Source organism: Poromitra crassiceps (genome assembly GCF_964638095.1).
Source record: "Poromitra crassiceps genome assembly, chromosome: 18".
NCBI classification, from domain to species: Eukaryota; Metazoa; Chordata; class Actinopteri; order Beryciformes; family Melamphaidae; genus Poromitra; species Poromitra crassiceps.
The window spans coordinates 30,682,784-30,709,485 of NC_139636.1; the positions used below are offsets into that span (position 1 = coordinate 30,682,784).

Sequence of the window (26,702 nt, forward strand, 5' to 3'; positions counted from 1 at the left end):
GAGATATCACGCGGAATATCACGCGCTTGGCTGCTGCGTGGCCTCGCCTGCTGCGTGGCCTTGCCTGCTCTATTGGCATGTGCAGCGCACAATTGCTCAACTTCGCATCACTGATGACATCACAATTGCTCGAGTGACCATCATCACTGATCACATCATGGAGTGCTCGAGTGGCGTTACTCACAATTGCTCAACTTTGCATGTCATAGACATTGTGACATCATCATTTGAAACAAACAAACAAACAAACAAACAAACAAACAAACAGAACCCACTTACTACTTACCACCTTTTTATATATGATGATGATGATGATGATGATGATGATGATGATGACGATGATTATTGCCGCAAACAAGGTAGTGGAAAGTCAGTGATGCCATCACAAACAAACCCATGGCTTTGGCCTGTTTTGTTTTACGGATGATTTGTACAGAAGGACCACTAACTCATTTCTAAATCGTTGTCGAATCCTACTTTACTTTTAATTTGTAATCTTTTTAATGAACTCTGTGACTCTGTTTTTCATATTCTGCTGAGTAATTGCTGTCTCTCCAATGCAGTTTGTGGTTATGCAGACTGGAAAGAGAACTTGTATTCTAATCCCTTCTAGGGGTCTTCCCCATGTTCCCTAAGCCCTATGTTCCCTCATACCCCCTCCCCCCCCCCTTCCTTTCATGAGGCCCTATATTCCCTCAGCATCAGGGTTAGGGTTAGTTAGGCTACGCAAAATTTGAGTGATGATTGGTTAGGTTTAGGCATGGGAATGGCTGAAGGAACATAGACTTAATTGCATAGAATACATTATAAACGTATGGAAACATGGTGCCTTTGAACATACCCCTACAGGATGGGCCAACTCACCCCCCCCCCCCCCCCCCCCCCCCCCGCACCATGGACCAATCATAATGAAGCAGCTGAACATCTTGATCATTTTATTGGTTGTCGTCGATTTCCTTTTTTTCGTTACAGGAAGTTTACATTTTGTCAGTGTGTATCGGTGTGGATAACGGAATGAAAAGCCTACTTGCTGTTATTCAAGGTTAGCGGTGCACAGAATTAACACATGTATTGTTTATTTTTAAATGTCATTTCATGTCATGTCTGCCACACTGTTTAATCACGCCTAAAGCCCCCCTTCATCTCCACACATTAAAACAGCTGTCTTTTAGTCATCAAAACATTCACTCTGATAACTTCTCTATGGAGAACGTGATACCAAAATAGATTTAAAACCTGTTGTTTTTCTGTTTAGATGTTTATCGGTAAAGCCGAACGAGTCACAGACAATAGTCAATAACTTTTTTGAATCATTAGTCTGTCTGTTGTAAATTCGGTGTAGCTAATCCACCAAGCAGATATCACATTTTAGATTTTGTTTCACGTGTTCTCTATCCCACAATGGTGTATTTAAAGACTAAAGTTCATAATTTGATTGTAGTAGCATTCTGCTATCTGCTTGGAGTATTGAATGTGTCGTGTGTCGAATTGATGCATTGCTTATTCTGTGTCTGACTCAGGAAAGGCCTTAAAGGGACAGTTCGTTCACCCCCAAATCAAATATACATATATTTTCCCTCATACCTACTAGCTAGCTATTTATCCATCATCATCTAACGTTAGGTTAGGTCGTTTTGGCATAGGCTAAGTTAAGTTTGTAAGTTAGGCTAAGAGTTTGGGAGATATTATTGGCTGTATGTCTGCCCTGTGTCTTCCCATGTGCCTTCTCTTGAATAACAATAACTGGATGGCACTTGGCTCGTGGTGCTCAAGTGCCAAAAATATATACATTTATATATCCATTTGAGAACTCAACAGCATGTCTCTCTCCAGAAATCATGACCTGGTTACTCAAGATAATCCACAGACCATATATGAGCAGTTTCATGTAGGAACTATTTCTTCAGCACAGCAGCGAGCGGATGTAGTTCGGTCGAGCTTCAGCAGGCAGCAGCTAGCTAGAAGGTGTAGTTCGGAATTGGTCGAAAGAAAATAGTTCCTACAACAGTTCACAACAAGGTCTGTGGCTTATCTTGAGTAACAGTCACATCACATCTCCAAAACTCTCCAGCTCGCACCAAAACAATCTAGATGGATATAGAACTACAGGTAAGAGGAATAATACATTTTTGATTTTTGGGGTGAACTGTCCCTTTAACTCATGTTTTACAACGTTGCCTTGTGTGTCCCATGTGATTCGACTATGCAGTAGGACTATGGGCAACACCGAGAGCGTAGTGGTGCAGAAGCGGCTGGCCCGGTTCCGGCCCGAGGAGCGGCCCGTGGTGGAGGGGGTCTTTGACCGGCTCCAAGCTGGGGGCCCAGCAGGAGCCCCGGCCAAGACGTCATCAGGGAAGGTTCTAACACTGGACATGTTGAAGGTGTGATGATGACGATAACCGGTGCTAACCGATGATAGCCGGTGCAAATGGATGTTATTCCAGCACGCGCACAAACACACACACACACACACACACACACACACACAGAAAAGGTCACACCATCCCTATGTATAAAAAAAAAAGCCTGGATGTAGCCTGGATTCAGCTTATACTTTTTACAAACTTACATTTCATTAAAATGACTTAAATACAGTTAGTTGTTAGTTGTAACAACAGGTCTTTGTGCTGCATGTTGGCGGTTACATGAATCCAGAACAGGTTAGACGGTTTTAACTTGACAACAAAAACATTCTAAATTGAACCCCCGCTCACTTCCTGTTGCAGTGTTTGCTATGGACATAAAAGAAAAAAAAACATTCAAGTGCAGGACTGACCATTCCGTGAAAACCGTCTATACAGCTGAGCAGCGAAAACAAAAGTAACGATGTCGAGTGAATATTTCTGCAGTTTGCCGAATGCTGAGAAAAAGGAAGTGCTGTGGGGTTGCGCTCTGGTGAAAACCGTCTATACACAACATCATCACTGATGACATCATCACTGATGACATCATATCCGTTATCCATTCCTGACTGACTGAATGAATGTGGTGAAAATGTTTGGGAAGGAGCGCTTGTTGGACTCAATGTTGTTTGTTTGAGGTGCTCTTTGGATTCATGTAGACAGAAAACATACAAACAACTCTCTTAAAAAACAGTTAAAATGCCTTTATTTTGAGTCTATCATGACCATGCCATGATGTGGTGCAAAGCTAACCCAAACTCATGTCATATTAATATCATTCGAAGACTATTAAACTTAAAAGATCCGCCCCAAACATGTTTTAAGATGTATTATAAATACTACTTTGATTAATAATTTATGTGATATGTTTTTTTCCCACAAAAAAGGCGCACAACAATACTCAGTAAAGTATACCTGAAAAGCTTAGTACTTAAGTACAGAAACAAAGTTGTTGTACTTCGTTAGTTCCCATCTCTGCTTTCTGCCCCGGCACTGCCTGAGCAGTCACTTATGTCCACGCCTGGAATATGCACCCTCTTCTGCTGTCTCTCTCCCAGGCTTCTATGGGCAGTGTGGCGTCAGACTCCATGATAAGGAGGCTCTACCGGGCCGCGTGTAGTGTCGACCCGGGACCGCAGCCCACCGGCGCCCCCCCTGGTTCTGCCGTGGGTCGAGAGCAGCTGCTCGTCTTCCTCGCGGACGTCCTGCGAGGCACTGCGGACGAGCGGGCTCCTCTGGTCATGGCCATGTCCCAGCAGGGGGCGTCAGAGGCCATGTCCCAGCAGGGGGCGTCAGAGGTCGTCACGTGTGACCAGGTAGCTGAGGTGAGCATATTGAAATTCAAGATATCGCAAAAGAGATTTGAGGGGGAAATCTGAGTTAAGAACAACAGTCAAGATGGAGAAAAGAGAGCAGATTGATACAGCACATCTTACACCAACACATCTGGAAATTCACGACAACCATGTAGTTCACTTTAACAGGGTTGGGCTTAGATGGTGACATCATCCTATCTCTCATCCTCCATTTTTCTTTTAGTCCCTCTATTCAACCTTCTTCCCTCTCTCACACTGTCCCCCATTTCTCCGCAGTTCCTACAGGATCTGGTCTCTGCTGTGGTTCAGATCCTGGTCCACAGGGGGCGCCTGCAGGGCTGGAAGCCGGACAGAATGGGCGACAGCTCCCTGGGTGTCAAACTCCTGGCAGAGCACATGTGCTCTGAACTCAAAACTTCGGGTAAATCAATGGATGGAGGATTTGAAGGTTTGTGTCTGTGTTAGCGGCTATGGAAATCTGACTCCTCCTCCTTCTCTCTCCTCTCCTCTCCTCTCCTCAGACCAGGGATGCTGTGATGTTTCTCGTCTGGAGGACTGGATCTTCAGGGTGCCCCAGGTCTCGTTGTACCTGGAGATGTTGGTAGCTGAGGGCCTGAGCGTGGATCTGAGTTGCCGGCCGGCCCCCACCCTGCTGCCCCCGTGCAGGGAGACGCCCTGGAACCAGCTGCGCTCTCTGCTGGATCTGCCCACGCTCATGTTCCTGGCACCGCAGGTCAGTATGCAAGTACTGTTGGGGAGTTCAAGTGTAACTCGTTCATTCATGGTTATATTCTGGTTTTCATGGATTTCTCCCTTGGCCACTTCAGTTGCCAGACAGTTACAGCGCCCCCTGGAAGCTTGTGTTTTCCACGAGGCTGCACGGAGAGAGCTTCACGAGGATGGTGAGCGGCCTGGCGAAGCGTGGGCCCACCCTGCTGCTCATCAAGGACACCAAGGGACACGTGTTCGGGGGCTTCGCCTCCCACGCCTGGGTGCTCAAGCCTCAGTTCCAGGGTGAGACAAGGAGCAAGTCGTGCATGCGTGCCATCTTCATAGTATCAAAATTCAAAATTGTGGATTATGAACGTGAACTCATTTTACGCTGCGTGAAACTGAACTTTGAGCTAGCTACGATGTGAACGTGTCTGGGTCTGGCTTAACTAGACTTGCCTGCTCTTCTTTCACCCCCCCCCCCCCCCCCCCCCATTAAAACTGAAAGTGACTGCATAGATGAAAGAATACACTGGGGAAGTATGACGCCTTGTGCCTCCATGTGTCTACAGGAAGTATGACGCCTTGTGCCTCCATGTGTCTACAGGAGATGCCAGATGCTTCCTGTTCAGCGTGTTCCCCAGGCTGAGGGTTCACACCGCCTCAGGATACAACCAACACTTCATGTACCTCAACCAGAACCAGCAGACCATGCCCAACGGACTGGTGAGGCTGCACTGCTCTGTTCTTCTGACTCTTCTTTGTCCTCATCTTCTCATCGTCATCATCAGTGGAGAGTTTTAGTGTCCCAGGATGGTCTGTTTCAAAGGCTTTTCCACCCCGACAAGAATACAATTTCATTTCATTTCATTTCTTTATTTATCTGGAACAATAAAACACAAAACCGTAAAAGATCAATCATAAACAAACACATTTGAATAATAAAATAAATAAAAATATATGAAAGACAATAGTTATGTTCGAGAAGGAGCAGGAAGAAGCACAATGCTTATCTTATCCTGCCCCTACTTCAACAATGAGATTTTAAATCTTATATTTAAAATAAGTCAATAAAATAAGAAGCAATTTCACAAAAGCATTTACGTCATCGCCACCATCATGGTTATAAACATCTACATGATGTCATCATCACCAACATCATGACCATCATCACCAAATGATCACCTTCATCCCTCATTTCTGTATTTCTCAAAAATAATATTCTTATATTTCTTCTTAAACTGTGACATACTTTGACACTGCCTGATCTCCTGATCCAATTCATTCCACAAAGCGACACCGCAGACAGACAGAAATACACCTACTTTTTAGTGTGGTACAAACACAAGGATGTTTTAAGTTACCTTTACTTCTTAGGTTATACCATACGTCTCCTTCTTTGAACAAGCTTTGGAGGTTTCCTGGGAGTCATTTCTTTTCTGCTTTAAACATTACTTGAACTAAGTTTCACCAGATCTATGAATTTGAATGTTTGTGACTTTAGGAAAAGTTCTGTGGAACCACTCAATACGTCATGTTTTCTTCAGGGCATGGGCGGTCAGCACGGCTACTTTGGCCTGTGGCTGGACAGTGAGTTTGGCCGCGGCCACAGCCGAGCGCGGCCCAAATGCACCACCTACGGCAGCCCTCAGCTGTCCGGAGACGAGGACTTCACCGTGGACTCCATGGAGGTGTGGGCGGTCGGCAAGCCCCCGGAGCCAGAGGAGGTCAGAGACCTTTTGTTCTCCACACTCACGCTACAGTACAAGCAGGTTCTACTGATCCACTGAGCACCTTTACTGGACCATGTGGAAGTTCAGCAGCAGCTGTTTAGGGAGAGAGTTACTCATTGACTAACACCACCCACAACTTTCCCAATTGGTCTGAGGATTCAACCTGGCGACCTTCTAGACGACAAAGCTTGCTTATCTAATCTCTAGGCCAAAGTTGTAAATATAACATGTCACACATTCCAAGTCAAGTCAAGTTTATTTGTATAGCACATTTCATACACAGATGCAGTTCAAAGTGCTTCACATAAAAGTGTGTTTAGTCAGAAATAATAACAAAATGGACGGAGTAACAACTGCAGTTTTTAGGTTTAAATGTCTGAAGCATTAATTATTGCCCATGAATCCCGAGCGATCACATGTAATAGTCAAATTCATCAATGACAGTGATGAACTTAGCAATGACTCATTGCTGATACGCTTCTACACACTTGGTTTGGTTGTTCATGTGTGCGTGCAACTCATAATCAGATTCGTACTTAAAACAGTTTGAATCAAATGTCATTTCTACCTCTGGATGGCGCCGCAGCTGTATTCACCACGTCGTGTTGGTGTGATTACACAGGATGACCACTAAGGCCATTCCTCTCATTGTTTTCGGTTTGGTGGAAGCTGACCACCGCTGCTGCCAAAATGCAAAACCAAGAGAAAGCATCACACGTCATCTCACGTAGATGCACGTCTGCTGTGCACATTCTGGAAGCAACTCATTTCCATCTCCTTGTTGACACGATGCTGCTGAGCGTGTTTCCTGGAGAAGAGGGAGCTCATGGTACGTCTTTGTTTCTGTCTGTGTTTGCGTTTCAGGGGGAGGAGGGAGTGGGCAAGAGGAGTATCCTGGACGTGGACCCGGAGGTGCAGGCCATGATGGAGATGGCAGGGAAGACTCTCCACAGCCAGGGCCTCAGGGAGCCCGAGGAGGACCAGGAGGAGTGAGGGGGCAGCAGGGCGAAAGACCCGGACCCGGACTCGGACCCGGACCCTGGAGGAGCAGGAGGAGTGAGGGGGCAGCAGGGAGAAAGACCCGGACCCGGACCCTGAGGACCAGGAGGAGTGAGGGGGCAGCAGGGAGAAAGACCCGGACCCGGACCCGGACCCTGGAGGAGCAGGAGGAGTGAGGGGGCAGCAGGGAGAAAGACCCGGACCCGGACCCTGACCATGTCTGGATTGTGTCTAGATGTGATTTAGCTGGATCACAGAGTGAGCGCTTCTTTCTAGAGCCGCCATTTTGCACCGACGTTCAACAACCATCCATCGTAGAAGAGAAGAGAGACCAATTTCTCCACTGACAATAGATCAGAATGCAATGCTACAAGACACATGTGCTTTTTCACTCTGCTATCAGTATGGCTCTCCGCTCTGCCTACAGCTAAACCACAGCTGTCTGCAACAGGTTCACGCTAAAGGCATTCTGGGAAACGTAGGAAATCACTACCTAGTATCACCGAGTGAAATTTTCTTTATAATGGCAGGTTGGTATAAGATCCTCTTAATTCCATTTTAAGTCAACGGGACAAAGGTGATCATTACGGCCAAGATGTCTTCGGTTAACTATTTAAGTCAATTGGGATTTAAAAAAAATCCCCTCTAAGACGCTATTGTAAAATCATTCAATCTGCAAACACCAAAAACCAAAACAATGGTCAAAGAATGATCCTGGTAACAAGGTGTTTCAGAAAAACAACACCCGAGGTTTAGGAGACGTAAACTCACATGAGCCGGTATTTGTCAAGCTTCTCAATGGCAGGAAAGCTGATCATAAAAGTGTAATATTTTATAAAACCTATGAGAGTGCTGCAAAAAAACAAAAGTCTTGGTCTGGTGCTGTACGCCTTGACGTGTATTAACGAAACATATAGGTTATATATATATATACATATAGATCGGTTTCTAAACATGGTGAAAGTATCAAAATGCACGGCCACCAACTAAATCCATACAATCCATATCCATATAAAAGCGAGCGTCTAAACGAGCCGTTTGAACTTTCGTCACTTTGTGGCTTCACAAAGGTTTGCTCATTATCATTTTTGTAAGAAATAATAGAGCAACAAAGTGTTTTTAAGCGGTTGAGCAGTTGCCATTGTGTTTTACCGGAGAGTTTTCCCCACCTGTAGCTGCTGGGCCGCGGTGTCTCACGTTTCCGGTTTAGCCAATCGGAACAGAGGGTCATTAATATTAATGAGCGTCACACCCCATGCACACCAGCACAAAGAGAATCGCTGCGAGTCGCGTCGCCCTGCCCCGCGCTGGTCGCTTGGTGCTGCAGCTTGATTGGCTATCTTGCTGTCTTTCCGTTTTGAATGCATCCAATCCAGCCTCACCTCACATCAGACTGCATTCTACTGCATCTAATTCAATTCAATTCAGTTTTATTCATAGTGTAAAATCACCATGAGACATGGTCCCGAAACACTTTACAGTTAAAGGAGACATCAGGAAACAGTACAATACATGATACAGTGCATGATCAGGTTGAAAGAAGTCAAGTAAAAGCAGACAGTATGAGAGCTACAGTAGAAACAATAAATTAAAGTTAAAGGAAAGGGTGTTAAAACACAGGTAATAAATCAAATTGATTTATTACCTGTGTTTTAACACCCTTTCCAACACCCTTTCCAATCCATTGTGATTCACAATGAGAGAAATACTAGTAAAATAAAATAAAGTGCACTATCAAATAATATCATATACTTGTGAGGATAAGTAAGTTGTAAGTCTGGTTTTGAAAATATCGATGGAGCCAGTAGTAGTCCACTGACTGTATGCAAGTAGCTCATACAACCCCACTTCAAACAAACTATCCCTTTAACAGGTCTCTTTTAGGAATGGGACAATACGCTTATTATCTCATGATACGATACAAGGTTCATGATTCAATACAACCCCCTGACACCATGTCATACATTTCAACGACAATAAATGTCTGACTGTGCAGAATTCTATTGATTTAAAACCGCATTACAGTCCTCATTTGTGATTACTCCAGCGTAATAAATTTGGAGCTAATATTGCAATCGCTTTTTGTGCCCCACGATACGCATCGTCACATTTCTTTATCGTGATATATATTGAATTTCAATATATCGTCCCATCCCAAGTCTCTTCACTACTGCTCACTACTGTTTCTTCACCACTGCTCACTACTGTCTCAGCTCCTGGTGAAGTAATCATTGAGTTAGTATAGAGGGTATGCACACCCACTGAAACACGCCCCCTCAATCAGGAATGAGTGTCAAGTTCCTCCCTGAGCAGCAGGGTGTTATCTAGGCTGATTACTGCATTCAAGCTCAGTCTTGCTGTGACTCAGTGGGCGTGACCCCACAGTGACTTCTGCCTCTGTGACATCACATGCATACCCTCTATTGGTCAACAAGCTTATCAACTCCCCACAGATGTCAGTAAAAAACATTAACTTATTGCTACATGAAAACATGTATTTTCAATAGATATAGTATTTGAAGTTGTGTGTGTGTGTGTGTGTGTGTGTGTGTGTGTGTGTGTGTGTGTGTGTGTGTGTGTGTGTGTGTGTGTGTGTGTGTGTGTGTGTGTGTGTGTTTCTTTACCTGTATATCTATCTAGTCTAGTGATTAAATTGTTGCCTATGTGAATCTGTAAAGTTGCTTGTATAAAAATAAGAAGGTGCCTGGCATGTCTCCTCACTTTGTAGGCTAAAGTGTGTTTCTCAACTTTCTCATGGGCATTATAGACATTTCCTATAACTCTTAATAGGGTTGAATTCCAAAACACTATTGATTGTCTATAGCTTTTGACCATGCCAGTCCTTTCCCATGCATAGCTACATGTAGACTATGAATTATTGCAGTAGATTAGCAGATGACACAATCTCCAGCTTTTACAGCACCAACAAACACACACACTGCTCACTGAGAGACTGAAAGGCTGCTCTGTGTTCGCCCTGTCTCTCTCTCTCTCCCCTCTGTTCTGTATCATGCAAATTGGTGTGGCAGGTGAAGTTATGCAAACCTGTTACATCGGCCTGCACAATGGATGGACATGGTTCCAGGCATAACGTCAAAAGAAAATATTTGTGCTCATCTTTGTTTACTTTGCACCGGGGGAAAATACTGGCGAGACTTCGGTGCAATTGATTTTATGGATTTATTTCCATATTTGTGACCCCCAGCCTGCAAAATCCCAAGACTTTTTACAATATTACCTGGCATCATTACAACATTACTTTTCCCCCCTCATAGCCTACAGATTGGAACCCTGTTTATAACAACTGTGCATAATACTGTATGTAGCATAATAAGCTTCTGCAAATGCAAATGCAAACATCTTCTATGCTAATTCATTCACACAACTGCTTTCATATTCTCACTTTTCTGATCTCCTATGCATATAGCTTACAGTAGATGGTTTCACTGGAATATTGCTATAAGGAACAGTTTAGCCCCTATTTCCTGTAGCAGTTACTTCCATCATTTCAGCACTGCAACAGGAAATAAACTAAGGTCCATTTAGAATATTTATGTGGTCAAGTTGAAACGGTCTAATTTTTCATTCATTTTCAACCTGCATAATATATTTCAGAACTTTTGTATGTTTTCACAGATTTCTTTCCAATCATTTCTCAGCGTTCTATTATTTTGCACACAATGCATTTCATACTCTTTTATTCACATATTTCTACCTCACACATTTTCGTTGCTTTTATTATATTATTTAGAATACTATAGAATAAAGAATTTTGACTGAATCAACTCAGTGAAATACCTAACGTTACGTTACACTCAGGCTGAACGTTACTGAGAGGACCACCTCCTGAATCACACCGAGGAGAGGAGCAGCACCCCTGGGGCGCGCGTCCCCGGACCTCAGTGCGTCTCCTAGAATAAACTTGACAGCGCGCCGTGCTCTGCGTCAAGACAATGCTCATCAACTACCTGGCATGAAGTAAGCAGACTTTATTCCAAATTCGGTTAATAGTAGTTCCATTACAAAAACAACGACCCCTCTCCATGCTGACAAAGTATAGCGGTTCTTCAGTAGGCCTACAAATGGCCTTCCGTCCATAGTTTTGCAGCTTTGCATAGATACCGGGCCCCAGCTTCCGGATGGTTTTTTCTTTCTTTTTTATTACTGCCATGCCTACAATGCAAGTGCACTTTTACTTCCTTGTGCTCAGATAGAGGAACTGGCCGGTTTGCGGCTGGTCGTGTTTCTTGTCAACACTCCACATCCTCTCTTAGTGCAGCTTCAGTTCACTGTGTTGAAATCATGATGATTTGGACGTGAAGCGAGCAGAGCAGAAAGAAGTTGATTCTCCGCGGGTAAGTCTTGCATTTTTCTCCTGTATTGTTTTTTTTTAATAATGCGGGTGAACAGGCTGTGCTGACAATGTGGCGGAATCGTCTTTTCCTCCTTTCTCTTCTGCTGTCTGTCTGTCTGTCTGTCTGTCTGTCTGTCTGCTGGGCTCCAGAGGAGAGGATGTCTGCCCGGGGAGCTTGATGCAGCACAGCCACCTGTAGCTACAGAGCGTTCATTGTCACATAAATAATACTGAATTAAAACAGTGCTTAGTTTAGCATCAAAACAAAGGTTCTTACAGTCTTTTAGGTCTACTGCTGAATTCCTACACAGAAAAGGGAGGGGGTCTTCAAAGGTTCTTTGGTTAGGCTAGTAGCTAGTTCTCACTCAGTAATAAGGATTAAAATAACAGAATGAATTAGCCAGTGTGGTCCTTAAAAAGTTCATTTCAATACTGGCTGGTTTGGAGCGTTAAATGTGTTCAGAAATACATTGTTGACTGGATAAAGGTATTATGTGGAACTATATGCTATAGAGAACTTAGCCCCTTTCGTGACTGTTTCCGGGTAGCCTATATGACGTCATGTCATCACCTCCCCTCCACAGTCGCTTCCCCGCTGCTGAAACTCCCAAGCAGTCTAAGCCCCACGATACGCCGAAGCAACGCTCAACCTACGCCCAACCCACAAGTTTCATTCAGGCGTCCTTGTTAACGCCTTGTTCACAGGTGAGGCTGTTCACACCACCCGCGGCGCGCGTGCGTCACGCTGAAGCCACGCTCACGCCTTGCTCCAACGATCGTTCAGGATTCGGTCCTATTTTCCAAGCGTGACGCGTGAAGCTTGAAGCTGCCAGGCATGAAGTCAGTGGGAGTTGTGGGCGGGTTCAAGGCGCTGACGCTGAGAGCAAAAGAGAAGGCCTCTTGTGTGAACGGAGAGGCGTCTGTTCAGCTTGTGCCTGCCTCAAGCTGCAGCTCTGCTACGTTCGGCGTCCTGTGTGAACAAGGGCTAAAGCTGCAGCCTCCATTTGGAGCCTTGCCGCCGACTAGCGGCGACAGTGAGACTGTACATACTCGAACGTAACTCGGCTCGCTGGCTGCAGTACACCCCCGAAACACTAGGTGGCTTGTGGTGCACTCATGTCCATTACATAATGACGCGTCACGCTATCGTGTTGTTTACCAAGAACTTGCGATCATGTCGGTGGGGGGACATTTTATTGTCCCCCCATTTCAAAGCTCATTCCGGTGAGGTGAGCCTGCAGAAGGCTTTGCTGGATGAGGGACAAGCTGTTAAATGAGGAAATGGCGTTTCCTTGAGTGGCGCTCCCTGTACTATTTTCTATTGTATGCTCCTGTATTTGAACGATCGCTAATAACAGCGGATACGTGCGCGGCCCAAGGCAACGGCCAATCACGAGCACAGCTCTCGTGCTGGTCACGTCACGTCCGTGTCGACGCCGCAGAGTCACATTTTCGAGGAGCTGCACATCCCCTCCGCCGAGCTGCGCCGACAGGCCGGCCAGCTGCGGAGCACCCCTCGGCGCAGTCGGCGCTGGCGATTTCGCGTAAGCATTAAATCCGCTTTAAATCAGAGATACGCACGTATTTACACGTTTCACAGAAACATTTCAAAGCCACCTACCAAAGCAGAAGGGTTTATTGGTTCTCCGCGGCGGGGTTTGGATGCTCGATGCTGCTAATAATTGCCTCTTTTTAACCCAATTCTGTGCCGGGCGGCCATCTTGGCATTTGTGGGAAAAAAGTATTCGCAAATGCCAAGATGGCCGCCGTGCTTTCTCTATTTGTGTCCTTCCGTGTGATTTCCGACCAGAGGGGCGCTGTGGAGCGCTATGATGGCTGGGCACAATTAGCACAACACTGAAGGATTGGTATATTAAAGATATTTATTAGCAGCATGGAGGTTTCAAACCCCACCGCAGAGAAGCAATGAGCCCTTCTGCTTTGGTAGGTGGCTTTGAAATGTTTCTGTGACCCTTGTAAATACGTGCGTATCTCTGATTTAGACAGCTTGGGAGTTTCAGCTGCAGGGAAGTCTACCTGCGGAGAAGAGACTCTGGAGGGGAGATGATGTCATATAACGAAAGGGGCTATAGAGAACTCTTCTGTGTCATCAGTACAGATTCACAGCGGACCTCTACTCCCTGACCTCTACTCCCTGACCTCTACTCCCTGACCTCTACTCCCTGACCTCTACTCCCTGCCCTCTACTCCCTGACCTCTACTCCCTGCCCGCGACTCCCTAAAAACATGGCGGTAACACTTTATATTAACGTTCAGTCGTAAGTCATTTATAAGCCTTTAGTTAATGATGAAATAATCACTTACAAAACATGAATATACATTTGTAGATGATTAATAACTGTTATGTTAACATATCACAAAAAGTCATCTATAAACTTTTAGTAAATTAAGTGTTCCTCACCTGTTATAAATGATGTGTAAATCATTTAATTGACGAGGCTTTCTGCATCCCCTAATCTAAAGTGTAAACCATGCATCACACATAAATGTGTTACATACAAGGGGGTAGCTCTGTCAAAATTGAAGCCAATGCGGAAGTGCACTTAAACCTGCATTTTCTTTCGAATGGCCTGCAGGGGGCGACCCATTGGTCCGTGGACTTCTGTATATACCATAAACGCATTGGGAAAGTGTTTACTGAGGCCATACGTGAGGCTTCAAAACAGAAGGCCACAAACCAATGGGTCGCCCTCTGCAGGCAAAGAGGACACTTCTGCTTTGGCTTCAATTTTGACAGAGCTACCCCCTTGTATGTAACACATGCATGTGTGATGCATGGTTTACACTTTAGATTAGGGGATGCAGAAAGCCTTGTAAATGAATTGTAAATTATTTACACATCATTTACAACAGGTGAGGAACACTTCATTTACTAAATATTTATATAGATGACACATTTGTATGTTAACATAACATTTATTAATCATCTATAAATGTATATTCACATGTTTTGTAAATGGTTAGTTCATCATTAACTAAAGGCTTATAAATGACTTACGACTGAACGTTATTATAAAGTGTTACCCTAACCTTTTCATGACGTTATGATAGCCTTGACCATAAGCTTGCTGTAACTAGAACCTCAGTGCCTCCATGCCTAAACCCAACCACCTCCTCTGCCTTCAAAGCAGAGCCCAGCTGAGACGAAGCGTGCACTGCTCTGCCCTGCAAAACCACGCCCATCCAACCAGGCCCATCCGGGTGAAATACTACATTTCTATTGAGTCCCGTGCCTCCCGTCCCATCCAGGGACTGTATAGATCGCCAAAGTCACCGCCTACTTCCTGCTTCAGCTACTAACCATCCGCGAAAAAAACACGAATGGTGGTGAACAATACTTTTTTGATCCCGTTTGAATTGTGCCACGAAGTCCACATGTAAATTTAGTCAATTTAAAAGATAACGGTGCATGTCAAGAAAGTCGCACTTTGTTGTAAAACTGAAACATAAACGTTTAGTTTTGTATGAAACCGCTCAATCAACTACATCTCTTGTCTCACACAATATACATCACACCAACACCAACAGGGTAGAGATCTCACTTACCTGACTGCTTGTGTGTAGTCTTTTTTTCTTTTCTGATTCTCTCCCCAATTGTACTTGGCCATGCTTCCCCCCTGCTGCCCCGGTCGCTGCTCCACCCCCTCTGCCGATCTGGGGAGAGCCGTAGACTAGCACCATGCTTCCCCCGACACATGCGCAGTTGCCAGCCGCTTCTTTTCACCTGACAACGGGGAGCTTCACAGGCAGGATGTAGCGCATGGGAGGATCACGCTATTCCCACCAGTTTCCCTTCCACCCCGACCGACCAGAGGAGGCGCTAGTGCAGCGACCAGGACACAGACCCCCCAATCCGGCTTCCCACCTGCAGACACGGCCAGTCGTGCCTGTATGGATGCCAGACCAAGCCGGAGGTAACATGGGGGCGCGAACCTGCGACCCTCGTGTTGGTAGGCAGGGAATCTACCGCTACACTACCCGGACGCCCGGGTTGATGTGATCTCTAAACTCAATTTACTGTGTATTTATTTATTTCTATTATTATGATGATGATGATGATTATTATTATTTATTTTTACAGTTTCTAATCTTTCCCATGGCTGTGAGGCTGACAAACAAGCCCCCTGCCCCCCCCCATTGACTCAGGCCATGTCTACATGACCTCGTATTGCACTTAGTTTGCAGACTTTGCACCTATTGTCCACATTACCTCTATTGTTCTGAGCATCAAGCTGTTTTAATGAAACGTAGGCTTTGGTCTCCGGCTATCTGACCCGTCTTCGTCACCAAAATCTGCGGTAGAGTTGGAGTGTGGACACGGGGAAAACGCAGCCGTTTGGAATTCCCCATATAGGCTATATAGCTATTTTCATATTCTGAAATAGAAGTGTTGTCGGGATTATATGGGCTTTATTGTGTTGTTTTTCTATTGTATTGAGTAGTTATATGTCATGTAACGTGTGCACCTTCTACACCAAGACAATTTCCATGTATGTGCAAACATACTATGGCCGACTAAAATAATTCTGATTCTGATGTTTTCTTAATACTACCTAATACCTAATGCCACCTAATTGCAAGCTAACAATGTTATATTATGAAAGACAACACAGCAATAAATAATACCTGATTTGTATGTTCAAAACCCCCACCACCCACAATCGGTCAGAATAGAGCAAGAACAGAGGGTTTAGTGAATGGTCTCTCTCCCTTCCCTGTGCCAGCAGCAGAGATGGCTCGTCTGGACCAGCAGGGGGAGATGACGCACTACAAGAAGAGTCTGATCAAGCGGGACCTGGAGATGGGCGTGGTCATGACGGTGTTTCGCCAGAAGGCGGAGCGGCTCACCGTACAGGTGATCATGGAAACCCGGCAGGTGGCGTGGACGCGCACCGCAGACAAGACCGACGGCGTCCGTGAGTATGATCATCAGAAAGATCATCAACATCATCATCTTCATCATTTAAAACAGTTACAGTACAAAGTGCTTTACAAAGTAGTCAGAGCAAAAACAATGAAAGCAAGGTAAGAAACATAAAACCAAGTTGAAAATATTCACCTTATTCACCACGCCCACTTTTCTCTCTTCCGCGTTACACGCAATTGTATTTGCTCTTCAGGTTCAGCGCTAGTTGGCGGCCAATTTCAAAACAAAACGTCACTATGAATGAAGTTTGACAACATTCAGCAGCTACACACTGCGGCCAACTTCAGTTACATGTTCATAGCGTTACTGCTGCGAGGAGCCGATGGCTGTACCCGGTCGGCATTTAACGTTAGTTACAAAAGCACGTCGACGGTGTTTTCTCACTGCCAGTAGCCTAACTACAGTAGGGTTTGACAGATAGCTAGTCCGGCGACCGGTCAGCACAGCCAGTCCTCGCTGCTCGTTAAATATTTCCAAATAGGCGTTATTCTGATAAACTGGTCACATATTATGTTACGTTCTCACCCGAAAAATATTAAAACTTTTTAAACAGTTTGTTTTTTTTGCTTGCAAACAGCTTTTTGGCAAGTCTAAAAATGACTACGGTAAGCTGCGTAATCTACTTCCGTGTCTAAAACCGGAAAGACGATTACAAAATGACGTCATGCAGAAGCGTCCTTGTATGGGCAAAGAATAAGGTGAATAGAGGTAACCCATACAACAATTAATAAAGCTCATTAACATAAAAGGAAGTTTATAAAAGTGAGTCATAAGAAATGATTTAAAAGTGAAGTTATTACACGACTGTATTATGCAGCCATTACTTCCACACAGAAGTTTGATGAACCTTGATGTTGACACTATTTGGGGACTGTTTGAACATATGACTGACTTTGACCACAGTGTTTTGAGGTGTGAAAACTAAGGCTGCGATGGCGCTGAAATGTTCTTATCGCGGTGAAAAAGGAGCACGCTGCGGTTTACCCACCAAACCCCAGACTGCAACATTTTCTATTGTTGATCAATATGATGTTTTCTCAGCTGTTTTCTCACTGGTCTTTGAAATGTTTGAAATGAATTGAGAAAGACTGAGAACATTCTTTTTTTTTTAATACCGTTTATTATCAGTTAATTGGCAGTCCCTTTTTGCATTTTTTCCCCCCTACTCAAGTGCTTGTGGCGCTGAGCCTGTAATATTTTAAAGTCTAAATTCTTAAACTTGGAGTTCTGTGCTATTCCTTATTTCAATTAGACTTTGTTTTTCGGGATCCAGCACCCAGTTTATAGCCTGCTGCTAAGTCGGGAGTTGAGCGTGTTCGCTTTGATTTGATATAATAAAGTATCAAATAAAACGTGGCGGTGACGGGCGGCACTCCCCCGCACGGTAGGGTCACGTGACCGTCACAGCCCTAGTGACACAAAAAAAGCTCCAACTATATGACTTGGGATTTATTATAGTGTACTGACATTTCCTGTTTAGCAAGAGCCTCTCGTGACACTACTGCAGCTGTAAATGTGGGATGATTCAGATAGAATTACAAATATAAATAATATATATATTTATATATAATATATGATATATATAAAATGCTCCCTGGGGATGCTGTTATGCAGCGTCTTTGTTTCCTCTTGGCCACAGACAGATGAGATGTTTCAACAAATAGAACATCTCGCAAAGAACACGGGCAGGTGTCCTTTTAAAATGTCAGCCAGAGGAAAAGGTTCTTGCTCTCGTTTCAGTGGACCTGGTTTGAGATCAGAAGGTTCTTGCTCTCGTTTCAGTGGACCTGTTTGAGATCAGAGAGATCCGTCCAGGGAGGAACTCCAAGGATTTTGAACGCTTCAGAGACAAGGACAAACATGATGAAGATACCTGCTTCACTATCTTCTATGGCTCCCAGTTTGTCCTGAACACCCTGAGTCTAGGAGGTGAGATTGTCTCTCCTCTATGGTTCCCAGTTTAGTGGCAGCATCGTGGTGCTTTTCTTTTGAAAAGAAAATTCACTTCAGCGACAAAAACAGAAATGAAATGGTACGTTTTCTGGAACGTGCATCAAGTGACGGGTAGCTGGGTGAAGCTAGCAGTTTCTGATGAGTCGAAAATAACCAACGAAGAAGAATCCTGAGCGTGGAGCCGCAGCGGAGGTTGACCTGACAGCGGAGGTCTGCAGCCAGATCCCTCCCTCCCTGTGAGAAGCCTGAGACAGTCCTCTCTGAGTAAAACATGCAGGACAAATGTCCGCTTATATGTCTCATATATTTGTGTGTATGTGGATATGCATATGTGGTGATACGGTGTGTTCATTCCAATCCATTAACATGGGCACTAAAAGAAAGCAGGTTCTGTTATACATCTCTGGCGTGAACCACACCTTAGCCTAGTGAAGTGTTTGTTTTTTGTATTCTTATTATTATTCTTATTTTGACCTTTTGTAGCTGACTCAAAGGAGGATGCAGAAAAATGGCTGACAGGATTAGAATTACTGAGGCAAGAGACACTGGAGGCCCACACTCCAGATATCATAGAGAGGTACACGCACGCACGCACGCACGCACACACACACACACACACACACACACACACACACACACGCACACACACACACACACACATACATGCATGCATGCACGCACACACGCATGCACGCACACACACATGCACGCACACACACACACACACACGCACACACACACACACACACACACACGTTGGAGCTAAAGCAAACACTTGCAATGACTGATGTGAACTCTTCTTCTCTTGTTTTGTAGTTGGTTGAGGAAGCAGGTGTATTCTATCAACCAGACCAAGAAGAACAGGTACACAGTTCTTTAAGCTCTACCCCTCTGCTCAGTCACTTTCCAGTCTTATTCATACTAGGCCTGTCAGTTATTGATTTATTAGTTATTATTATTTGTACTAGGCCATGACATTTTGGTAAGTAGCAAATAGGGCTAGGCTTTAAAAAATGTGAACTATCCCTTTAAATTCAAGAGGGAAACTGATAGGAGGTAGGGACATCATCATGCATGTAAATGAGTATATGAATGGAATATTCTATAAGCTCATGTAAACCTTCATCAAAATATTGTCTTATTTAGAATAAGCTCAATAGTCAGATTATTGCAGTCCATGTAAACATAGTCAGTGTAAACATAGTCAGTGTAAACATAGTCAGTGTAAACATAGTCAGTGTAAACATAGTCAGTGTAAACATAAGCAGTGTAAACATAGTCAGTGTAAACAAATCAGTGTAAACATAGTCAGTGTAAACATAGTCAGTGTAAACAAGTCAGTGTAAACATAGGCAGTGTAAACATAAGCAGTGTAAACATAGTCAGTGTAAACAAATCAGTGTAAACATAGTCAGTGTAAACATAGTCAGTGTAAACAGTCAGTGTAAACATAGTCAGTGTAAACAAGTCAGTGTAAACATAGTCAGTGTAAACATAGTCAGTGTAAACAAATCAGTGTAAACATAGCCAGTGTAAACATAGTCAGTGTAAACAGTCAGTGTAAACATAGTGTAAACAAGTCAGTGTAAACATAGTCAGTGTAAACATAGTCAGTGTAAACATAGTCAGTGTAAACATAGTCAGTGTAAACATAGTCAGTGTAAACAAGTCAGCAGTGACAAAGACCGACCCAGGCTCACTGCTCACACCATTGTTCCCTCCATCTGTCCTCCCTAGCATCTCCATCAAGGAGCTGAAGTCCCTTTTCCCACAGCTCAACTACAAGGTCCCCAACACCCGCTTCCTCAAGGAGAAGTTCTCGGTATGCCTCCTCTTCTCTGTCCTGATCTTCACTGAATGTACATCACCTCCTCTTCTCTGTCCTGATCTTCACTGAATGTACAGCACCTCCTCTTCTCTGTCCTGATCTTCACTGAATGTACATCACCTCCTCTTCTCTGTCCTGATCTTCACTGAATGTACAGCACCTCCTCTTCTCTGTCCTGATCTTCACTGAATGTACATCACCTCCTCTTCTCTGTCCTGATCTTCACTGAATGTACATCACCTCCTCTTCTCTGTCCTGATCTTCACTGAATGTACATCACCTCCTCTTCTCTGTCCTGATCTTCACTGAATGTACAGCACCTCCTCTTCTCTGTCCTGATCTTCACTGGATGTACAGCACCTCCTCTTCTCTGTCCTGATCTTCACTGGATGTACATCACCTCCTCTTCTCTGTCCTGATCTTCACTGGATGTACATCACCTCCTCTTCTCTGTCCTGATCTTCACTGAATGTACAGCACCTCCTCTTCTCTGTCCTGATCTTCACTGAATGTACATCACCTCCTCTTCTCTGTCCTGATCTTCACTGAATGTACAGCACCTCCTCTTCTCTGTCATGATCTTCAACCGGTGCGTCGGAGGAGGGAAAACCCGACTGAATCAAAAGAAAATAACACCCGCACACTGTCTCCAAATGCAAAATTTTTTACAGAAAGAATAACGTTTTGGTCCTAAGACCTTCAGATTATTCAGAATAATTATTTAGTTATTATTATTTTTAGTATTTATTTATTATTTATTATTATTATTATTATTATTATTATTATTATTATTATTATTATTATTATATTTATATATTATATTTATATATATAATGTATATATATCTCTATAACTATATAGTTATAGAGTTATTTTCCTTTCCTCCTTGACTTTGAAATTTGAGATGTGCTACCCTTTCATCTTTTTTTTAACATGTTTTGGATTTTGGGTTTAGTATTCCACTGAGAAGCTGGTTGTTGAAGCACAACCTTCTTTTTTATGAAGATAAAGGCATATTAGACAAGTTCACACAGTTTGACCGTTCATTTAGTTCTCCGACTGTCCAACGATCCTACTGTCCAACGATCCTACTGTCCAATGAGTGTTTTCCCTCTTTGCCTTCACAGGAAGTGGGCGCAAAGAAAGACCACCTGGACTTCGAGCAGTTTCATAAATTATACAACCTTATCATGTTTGAACAGAAAGACGTGAGTTTGAATTGATCTCATGAAAGTAACCCTGATCCATTCTATTGCACGCCGTTTCTTCACCGCATTCTCATTGTCATGTTCTTTTAAAAAATCAGATCCTCGAGGAGTTCAAAAAGGAATCATGTGCTTTTATTATGGGGTGAGTGCCTGTTTTTCCTTTTTTTTCTTCAATATTTCATTTTGTAATTTTATAAGAGCGCCTGTTTTTCTAATGCGTCCTCATTTCTCTGTGCCGTGGAATGTTTATAGCACTCATGTGAATACAGAAAGCTGTATGTATCGTATGATTGGTATGAATGTAGACATGAATGATGGTGGTCGGAGGGGCCGTTGAGCGCCGATGTGTGGCTGCCACGCTTTCGAACCACCGGTACGAATGGTGTGAACGAATAATGATTCTGTGAAGCGCTTTGAGCACTTGGAAAGGCGCTATATAAATCCAATCATTATTATTATTATTAAAGCTAACAGCTAATACTATAATAAAACACACTCTTGACTGAACGGTAGCTTGTAAGTATAAATTGTTGGACTCTGTTTGGTCTCTTCCGTCTTGCAGCAGCACAGATAAGCCTGATGCCTCGGCGGTCCTGCTTCACGACTTCCAACGATTTCTCCTCTTCCAGCAGAATGTAAGAGCAGTTACATCTCCTCTACCAGCACAATGTAAGAGCAGTTACATCTCCTCTACCAGCAGAATGTAAGAGCAGTTACATCTCCTCTACCAGCACAATGTAAGAGCAGTTACATCTCCTCTACCAGCAGAATGTAAGAGCAGTTACATCTCCTCTACCAGCAGAATGTAAGAGCAGTTACATCTCCTCTACCAGCACAATGTAAGAGCTGTTACATCTCCTCTACCAGCACAATGTAAGAGCAGTTACATCTCCTCTACCAGCACAATGTAAGAGCAGTTACATCTCCTCTACCAGCACAATGTAAGAGCAGTTACATCTCCTCTACCAGCACAATGTAAGAGCAGTTACATCTCCTCTACCAGCACAATGTAAGAGCAGTTACATCTCCTCTACCAGCACAATGTAAGAGCAGTTATATCTCCTCTACCAGCACAATGTAAGAGCTGTTACATCTCCTCTACCAGCACAATGTAAGAGCAGTTACATCTCCTCTACCAGCACAATGTAAGAGCAGTTACATCTCCTCTACCAGCACAATGTAAGAGCAGTTACATCTCCTCTACCAGCACAATGTAAGAGCTGTTACATCTCCTCTACCAGCACAATGTAAGAGCAGTTACAGCTCCTCTACCAGCACAATGTAAGAGCAGTTACATCTCCTCTACCAGCAGAATGTAAGAGCAGTTACATCTCCTCTACCAGCACAACGTAAGAGCAGTTACATCTCCTCTACCAGCACAACGTAAGAGCAGTTACATCTCCTCTACCAGCACAATGTAAGAGCAGTTACATCTCCTCTACCAGCACAATGTAAGAGCAGTTACATCTCCTCTACCAGCAGAATGTAAGAGCTGTTACATCTCCTCTACCAGCACAATGTAAGAGCTGTTACATCTCCTCTACCAGCACAATGTAAGAGCAGTTACATCTCCTCTACCAGCACAATGTAAGAGCAGTTACATCTCCTCTACCAGCACAATGTAAGAGCAGTTACATCTCCTCTACCAGCACAATGTAAGAGCTGTTACATCTCCTTTACCAGCAGAATGTAAGAGCTGTTACATCTCCTCTACCAGCACAATGTAAGAGCAGTTACATCTCCTCTACCAGCACAACGTAAGAGCAGTTACATCTCCTCTACCAGCAGAATGTAAGAGCAGTTACATCTCCTCTACCAGCAGAATGTAAGAGCAGTTACATCTCCTCTACCAGCAGAGTGTAAGAGCTGTTACATCTCCTCTACCAGCACAACGTAAGAGCAGTTACATCTCCTCTACCAGCACAACGTAAGAGCAGTTACATCTCCTCTACCAGCAGAATGTAAGAGCAGTTACATCTCCTCTACCAGCAGAATGTAAGAGCAGTTACATCTCCTCTACCAGCACAATGTAAGAGCTGTTACATCTCCTTTACCAGCAGAATGTAAGAGCAGTTACATCTCCTCTACCATCAGAATGTAAGAGCAGTTACATCTCCTCTACCTGCAGAATGTAAGAGCAGTTACATCCATCAATTAGATGAGAACATTGGGAGTTGTCCGTGTCTGTACTGTTCATTCACCAGAGAGACTAGCCAGCTATACCCTTGTGGCCTGCACAGCCACAATTCCTTGCAGTCCGAAGAAGGCAGAGCTACCGTCGGGATCATCGGGAACACTATGAAGCTCTTCAAACAGATTGATGTTGGTTGTTACGGTAACAGATTGATGTTGGTTGTTAAGGTAACACATTGATGTTGGTTGTTATGGTAACAGATTGATGTCGGTTGTTCCGGTAACAGCTCAGTGGCCTTGTGGTCTGAGTGTCCGCCCTGAGACTGGGAGGTTGTGAGTTCGATCCCCGGCCGAGTCATACCAAAGACTATAAAAATGGGACCCATTTGCCTCCCTGCTTGGCACTCAGCATCAAAGGGTTGGAATTGGGGGGTTAGATCACCATATGATTCCCGAGCGCGGCGCTGCTGCTGCCGCTCACCGCTAATAACAGATTGATGTTGGTTGTTCTGGTAACATATTGATGTTGGTTGTTACGGTAACATATTGATGTTGGTTGTTATGGTAACAGATTGATGTTGGTTGTTACGGTAACAGATTGATGTTATGGTAACAGTTTGATGTTGGTTGTTATGGTAACAGATTGATGTTGGTTGTTATGGTAACAGATTGATGTTGGCTGTTACGGTAACAGATTGATGTTGGTTGTTACGGTAACAGATTGATGTTGGTTGTTACGGTAACAGATTGATGTTGGTTGTTACGGTAACAGATTGATGTTGGTTGTTATGGTAACAGATTGATGTTGGTTGTTATGGTAACAGATTGAAGTTGGTTGTTCTGGTAACAGATTGATGTTGGCTGTTACGGTAACAGATTGATGTTGGTTGTTACGGTAACAGATTGATGTTGGTTGTTATGGTAACAGATTGATGTTGGCTGTTACGGTAACAGATTGATGTTGGTTGTTATGGTAACAGATTGATGTTGGCTGTTACGGTAACAGATTGATGTTGGTTGTTACGGTAACAGATTGATGTTGGCTGTTACGGTAACAGATTGATGTTGGTTGTTACGGTAACAGATTGATGTTGGTTGTTACGGTAACAGATTGATGTTGGTTGTTACGGTAACAGATTGATGTTGGTTGTTACGGTAACAGATTGATGTTGGTTGTTATGGTAACAGATTGAAGTTGGTTGTTATGGTAACAGATTGATGTTGGTTGTTACGGTAACAGATTGATGTTGGTTGTTATGGTAACAGATTGAAGTTGGTTGTTCTGGTAACAGATTGATGTTGGTTGTTCTGGTAACAGATTGATGTTGGTTGTTATGGTGTTACGGTAACAGATTGATGTTGGTTGTTACGGTAACAGATTGATGTTGGTTGTTATGGTAACAGATTGATGTTGGTTGTTATGGTAACAGATTGATGTTGGTTGTTCCGGTAACAGATTGATTTTGGTTGTTACGGTAACAGATTGATGTTGGTTGTTATGGTAACAGATTGATGTTGGTTGTTACGGTAACAGATTGATGTTGGTTGTTACGGTTATTGTTTGGCAAGTAAAACAAGTTGGTTAAGGTTAGGGATTAATCCAATGAAATGTGTTTGAAGAGCCCCCCAGGGGAGGCGCGCCTCACAGTTTGAAAACCGCTGCATATGAGATAGGGCTGTGAATCTTCACTGGCCTCACGATTCGATTCGATCACGATTCAGAGGGCTACGATTCGATTCGGTTACGATTATCGATGCATCTTAAATCGATGCATCACTTTTTTTCCCAATACATGATTTATTTTTTCTCACTTTCTTTTTTCTCACTGTGTGGCTACTTTTAAAATAAAAGTGCATTTACCAATTGCATTGTATTATGATCCAAATAAACAACTGCATGTACTTCCATTATATTTTATTCGATTATTATTATTATTATTTTTAATAATCGATTTCTGACATTTGTGAATCGATGCAGAATCGTGCACGTCCGCATCGCGATGCATCTAATAATCGATTATTTTTGACACCCCTAATATGAGAAACACTACATGGGGAATAGTGAGTGTGTGAATGAGTGAACATTCCAAACAGAGCACTAGTCTCTCCCCTCACTCACTCACTCACTCACTCACTCACTCACTCACTCACTCACTCACTCCATTCACTTTAACTCCCCCTCCTCTTTTCTCTCCCTCTCTCTCTGTTTTTCTCTCTCTCTCTCTGCCTCTCTGTGTGTCTCCCTCTCCTCCCCTTGCTTCCTTCAGGAGTCTTGGGCCAGTGATCTGAACAAGGTCAGAGAGCTGATGACCACCTTCATTGACGACACCATGAGAAAAACCAACGATCCTGAGTTCACTGTCAGCGAGGTAATCTGCTATGCTACTATGGTTTGCACACTATGGTTTGCACACTATGGTTTGCACACTATGGTTTGCACACTATGGTTTGCACACTACACGACTGATTGGCGACATGGGGTCACACTTTACAAGATATTTCACCAGGAGAAGTTTCCCCCGGGCGAGTCTGCCTGCTCATGAAAACACAGGCGTGAGAAGTGCGCTGACTTTCAGCCAAAAACTCTGGGTCACGCCTTGAATAGTTGTAGCAGATTGGCGCCGAGCCAACGGAGATTTGGCTCTGATGTCGGCGAGCTCCTGTCGAGTGTCAAATCAGGGCTCATATCGTGCCATTTGAAGTCTGAACTCGGCATGAGCCTTAAAGGATGGCTTTCCCCATTATCACCCCACTTTGTATCATTATAATCTCGCTAATATAAGCACATGGACAGTGTTTACCTTCTCTAGATATTTTCCTCATGGAAAAATATCCTCCCTTTGTCTGCCTGCAGAAACTCCGCCCCCGCCAGCTGCAAGTCATTAAGGCTCGTTAAGGCTCTCTGTGATTCTCCATGGATGTGCGCATACTTAAAAAATCAATAAAAATAAACAATAACAGCCGCCCGCGGAGCAGGCCCCGCGTCTCGAGCAGAACTTCCGCAATTCCGTTGTGACGCGTTGTGACGTAAAACGCGGTCACAACGGAGCATTTTGCCAGAGGAGGAAATGGGAGTTCTCCATGTGGAAAACATATAGCGAAGGTAAACACTGCTCA

At 43.8% G+C, this 26,702-nt stretch overlaps 2 protein-coding genes across 2 annotated transcripts in view; both read left to right on the plus strand.

The window, feature by feature from the left end:
- Positions 1-2,216: 2,216 nt before the first annotated feature.
- Positions 2,217-7,679, plus strand: meak7 (MTOR associated protein, eak-7 homolog; the record flags this gene model as incomplete). The annotated part of the gene is made up of 8 exons (XM_083654330.1): positions 2,217-2,381; positions 3,461-3,727; positions 3,995-4,139; positions 4,240-4,451; positions 4,546-4,732; positions 5,037-5,155; positions 5,977-6,156; positions 7,027-7,679. 8 exons carry the CDS (start codon positions 2,217-2,219, stop codon positions 7,153-7,155), a joined length of 1,404 nt encoding a protein of 467 aa, XP_083510456.1. The 3' UTR covers positions 7,156-7,679.
- A 3,708-nt stretch (positions 7,680-11,387) lies between these two features.
- plcg2 (phospholipase C, gamma 2) overlaps positions 11,388-26,702 on the plus strand; it is a 50,886-nt gene continuing 35,571 nt past the window's right edge. The window contains exons 1-10 of the mRNA XM_083654329.1: positions 11,388-11,516; positions 16,261-16,452; positions 18,246-18,392; positions 18,900-18,993; positions 19,233-19,280; positions 20,154-20,238; positions 21,372-21,452; positions 21,551-21,594; positions 22,015-22,087; positions 25,853-25,954. Coding sequence (XP_083510455.1) covers positions 16,269-16,452; positions 18,246-18,392; positions 18,900-18,993; positions 19,233-19,280; positions 20,154-20,238; positions 21,372-21,452; positions 21,551-21,594; positions 22,015-22,087; positions 25,853-25,954 — 858 coding nt within the window. The 5' untranslated portion in view covers positions 11,388-11,516; positions 16,261-16,268. The remainder of the gene's footprint in view (positions 11,517-16,260; positions 16,453-18,245; positions 18,393-18,899; positions 18,994-19,232; positions 19,281-20,153; positions 20,239-21,371; positions 21,453-21,550; positions 21,595-22,014; positions 22,088-25,852; positions 25,955-26,702) is intronic.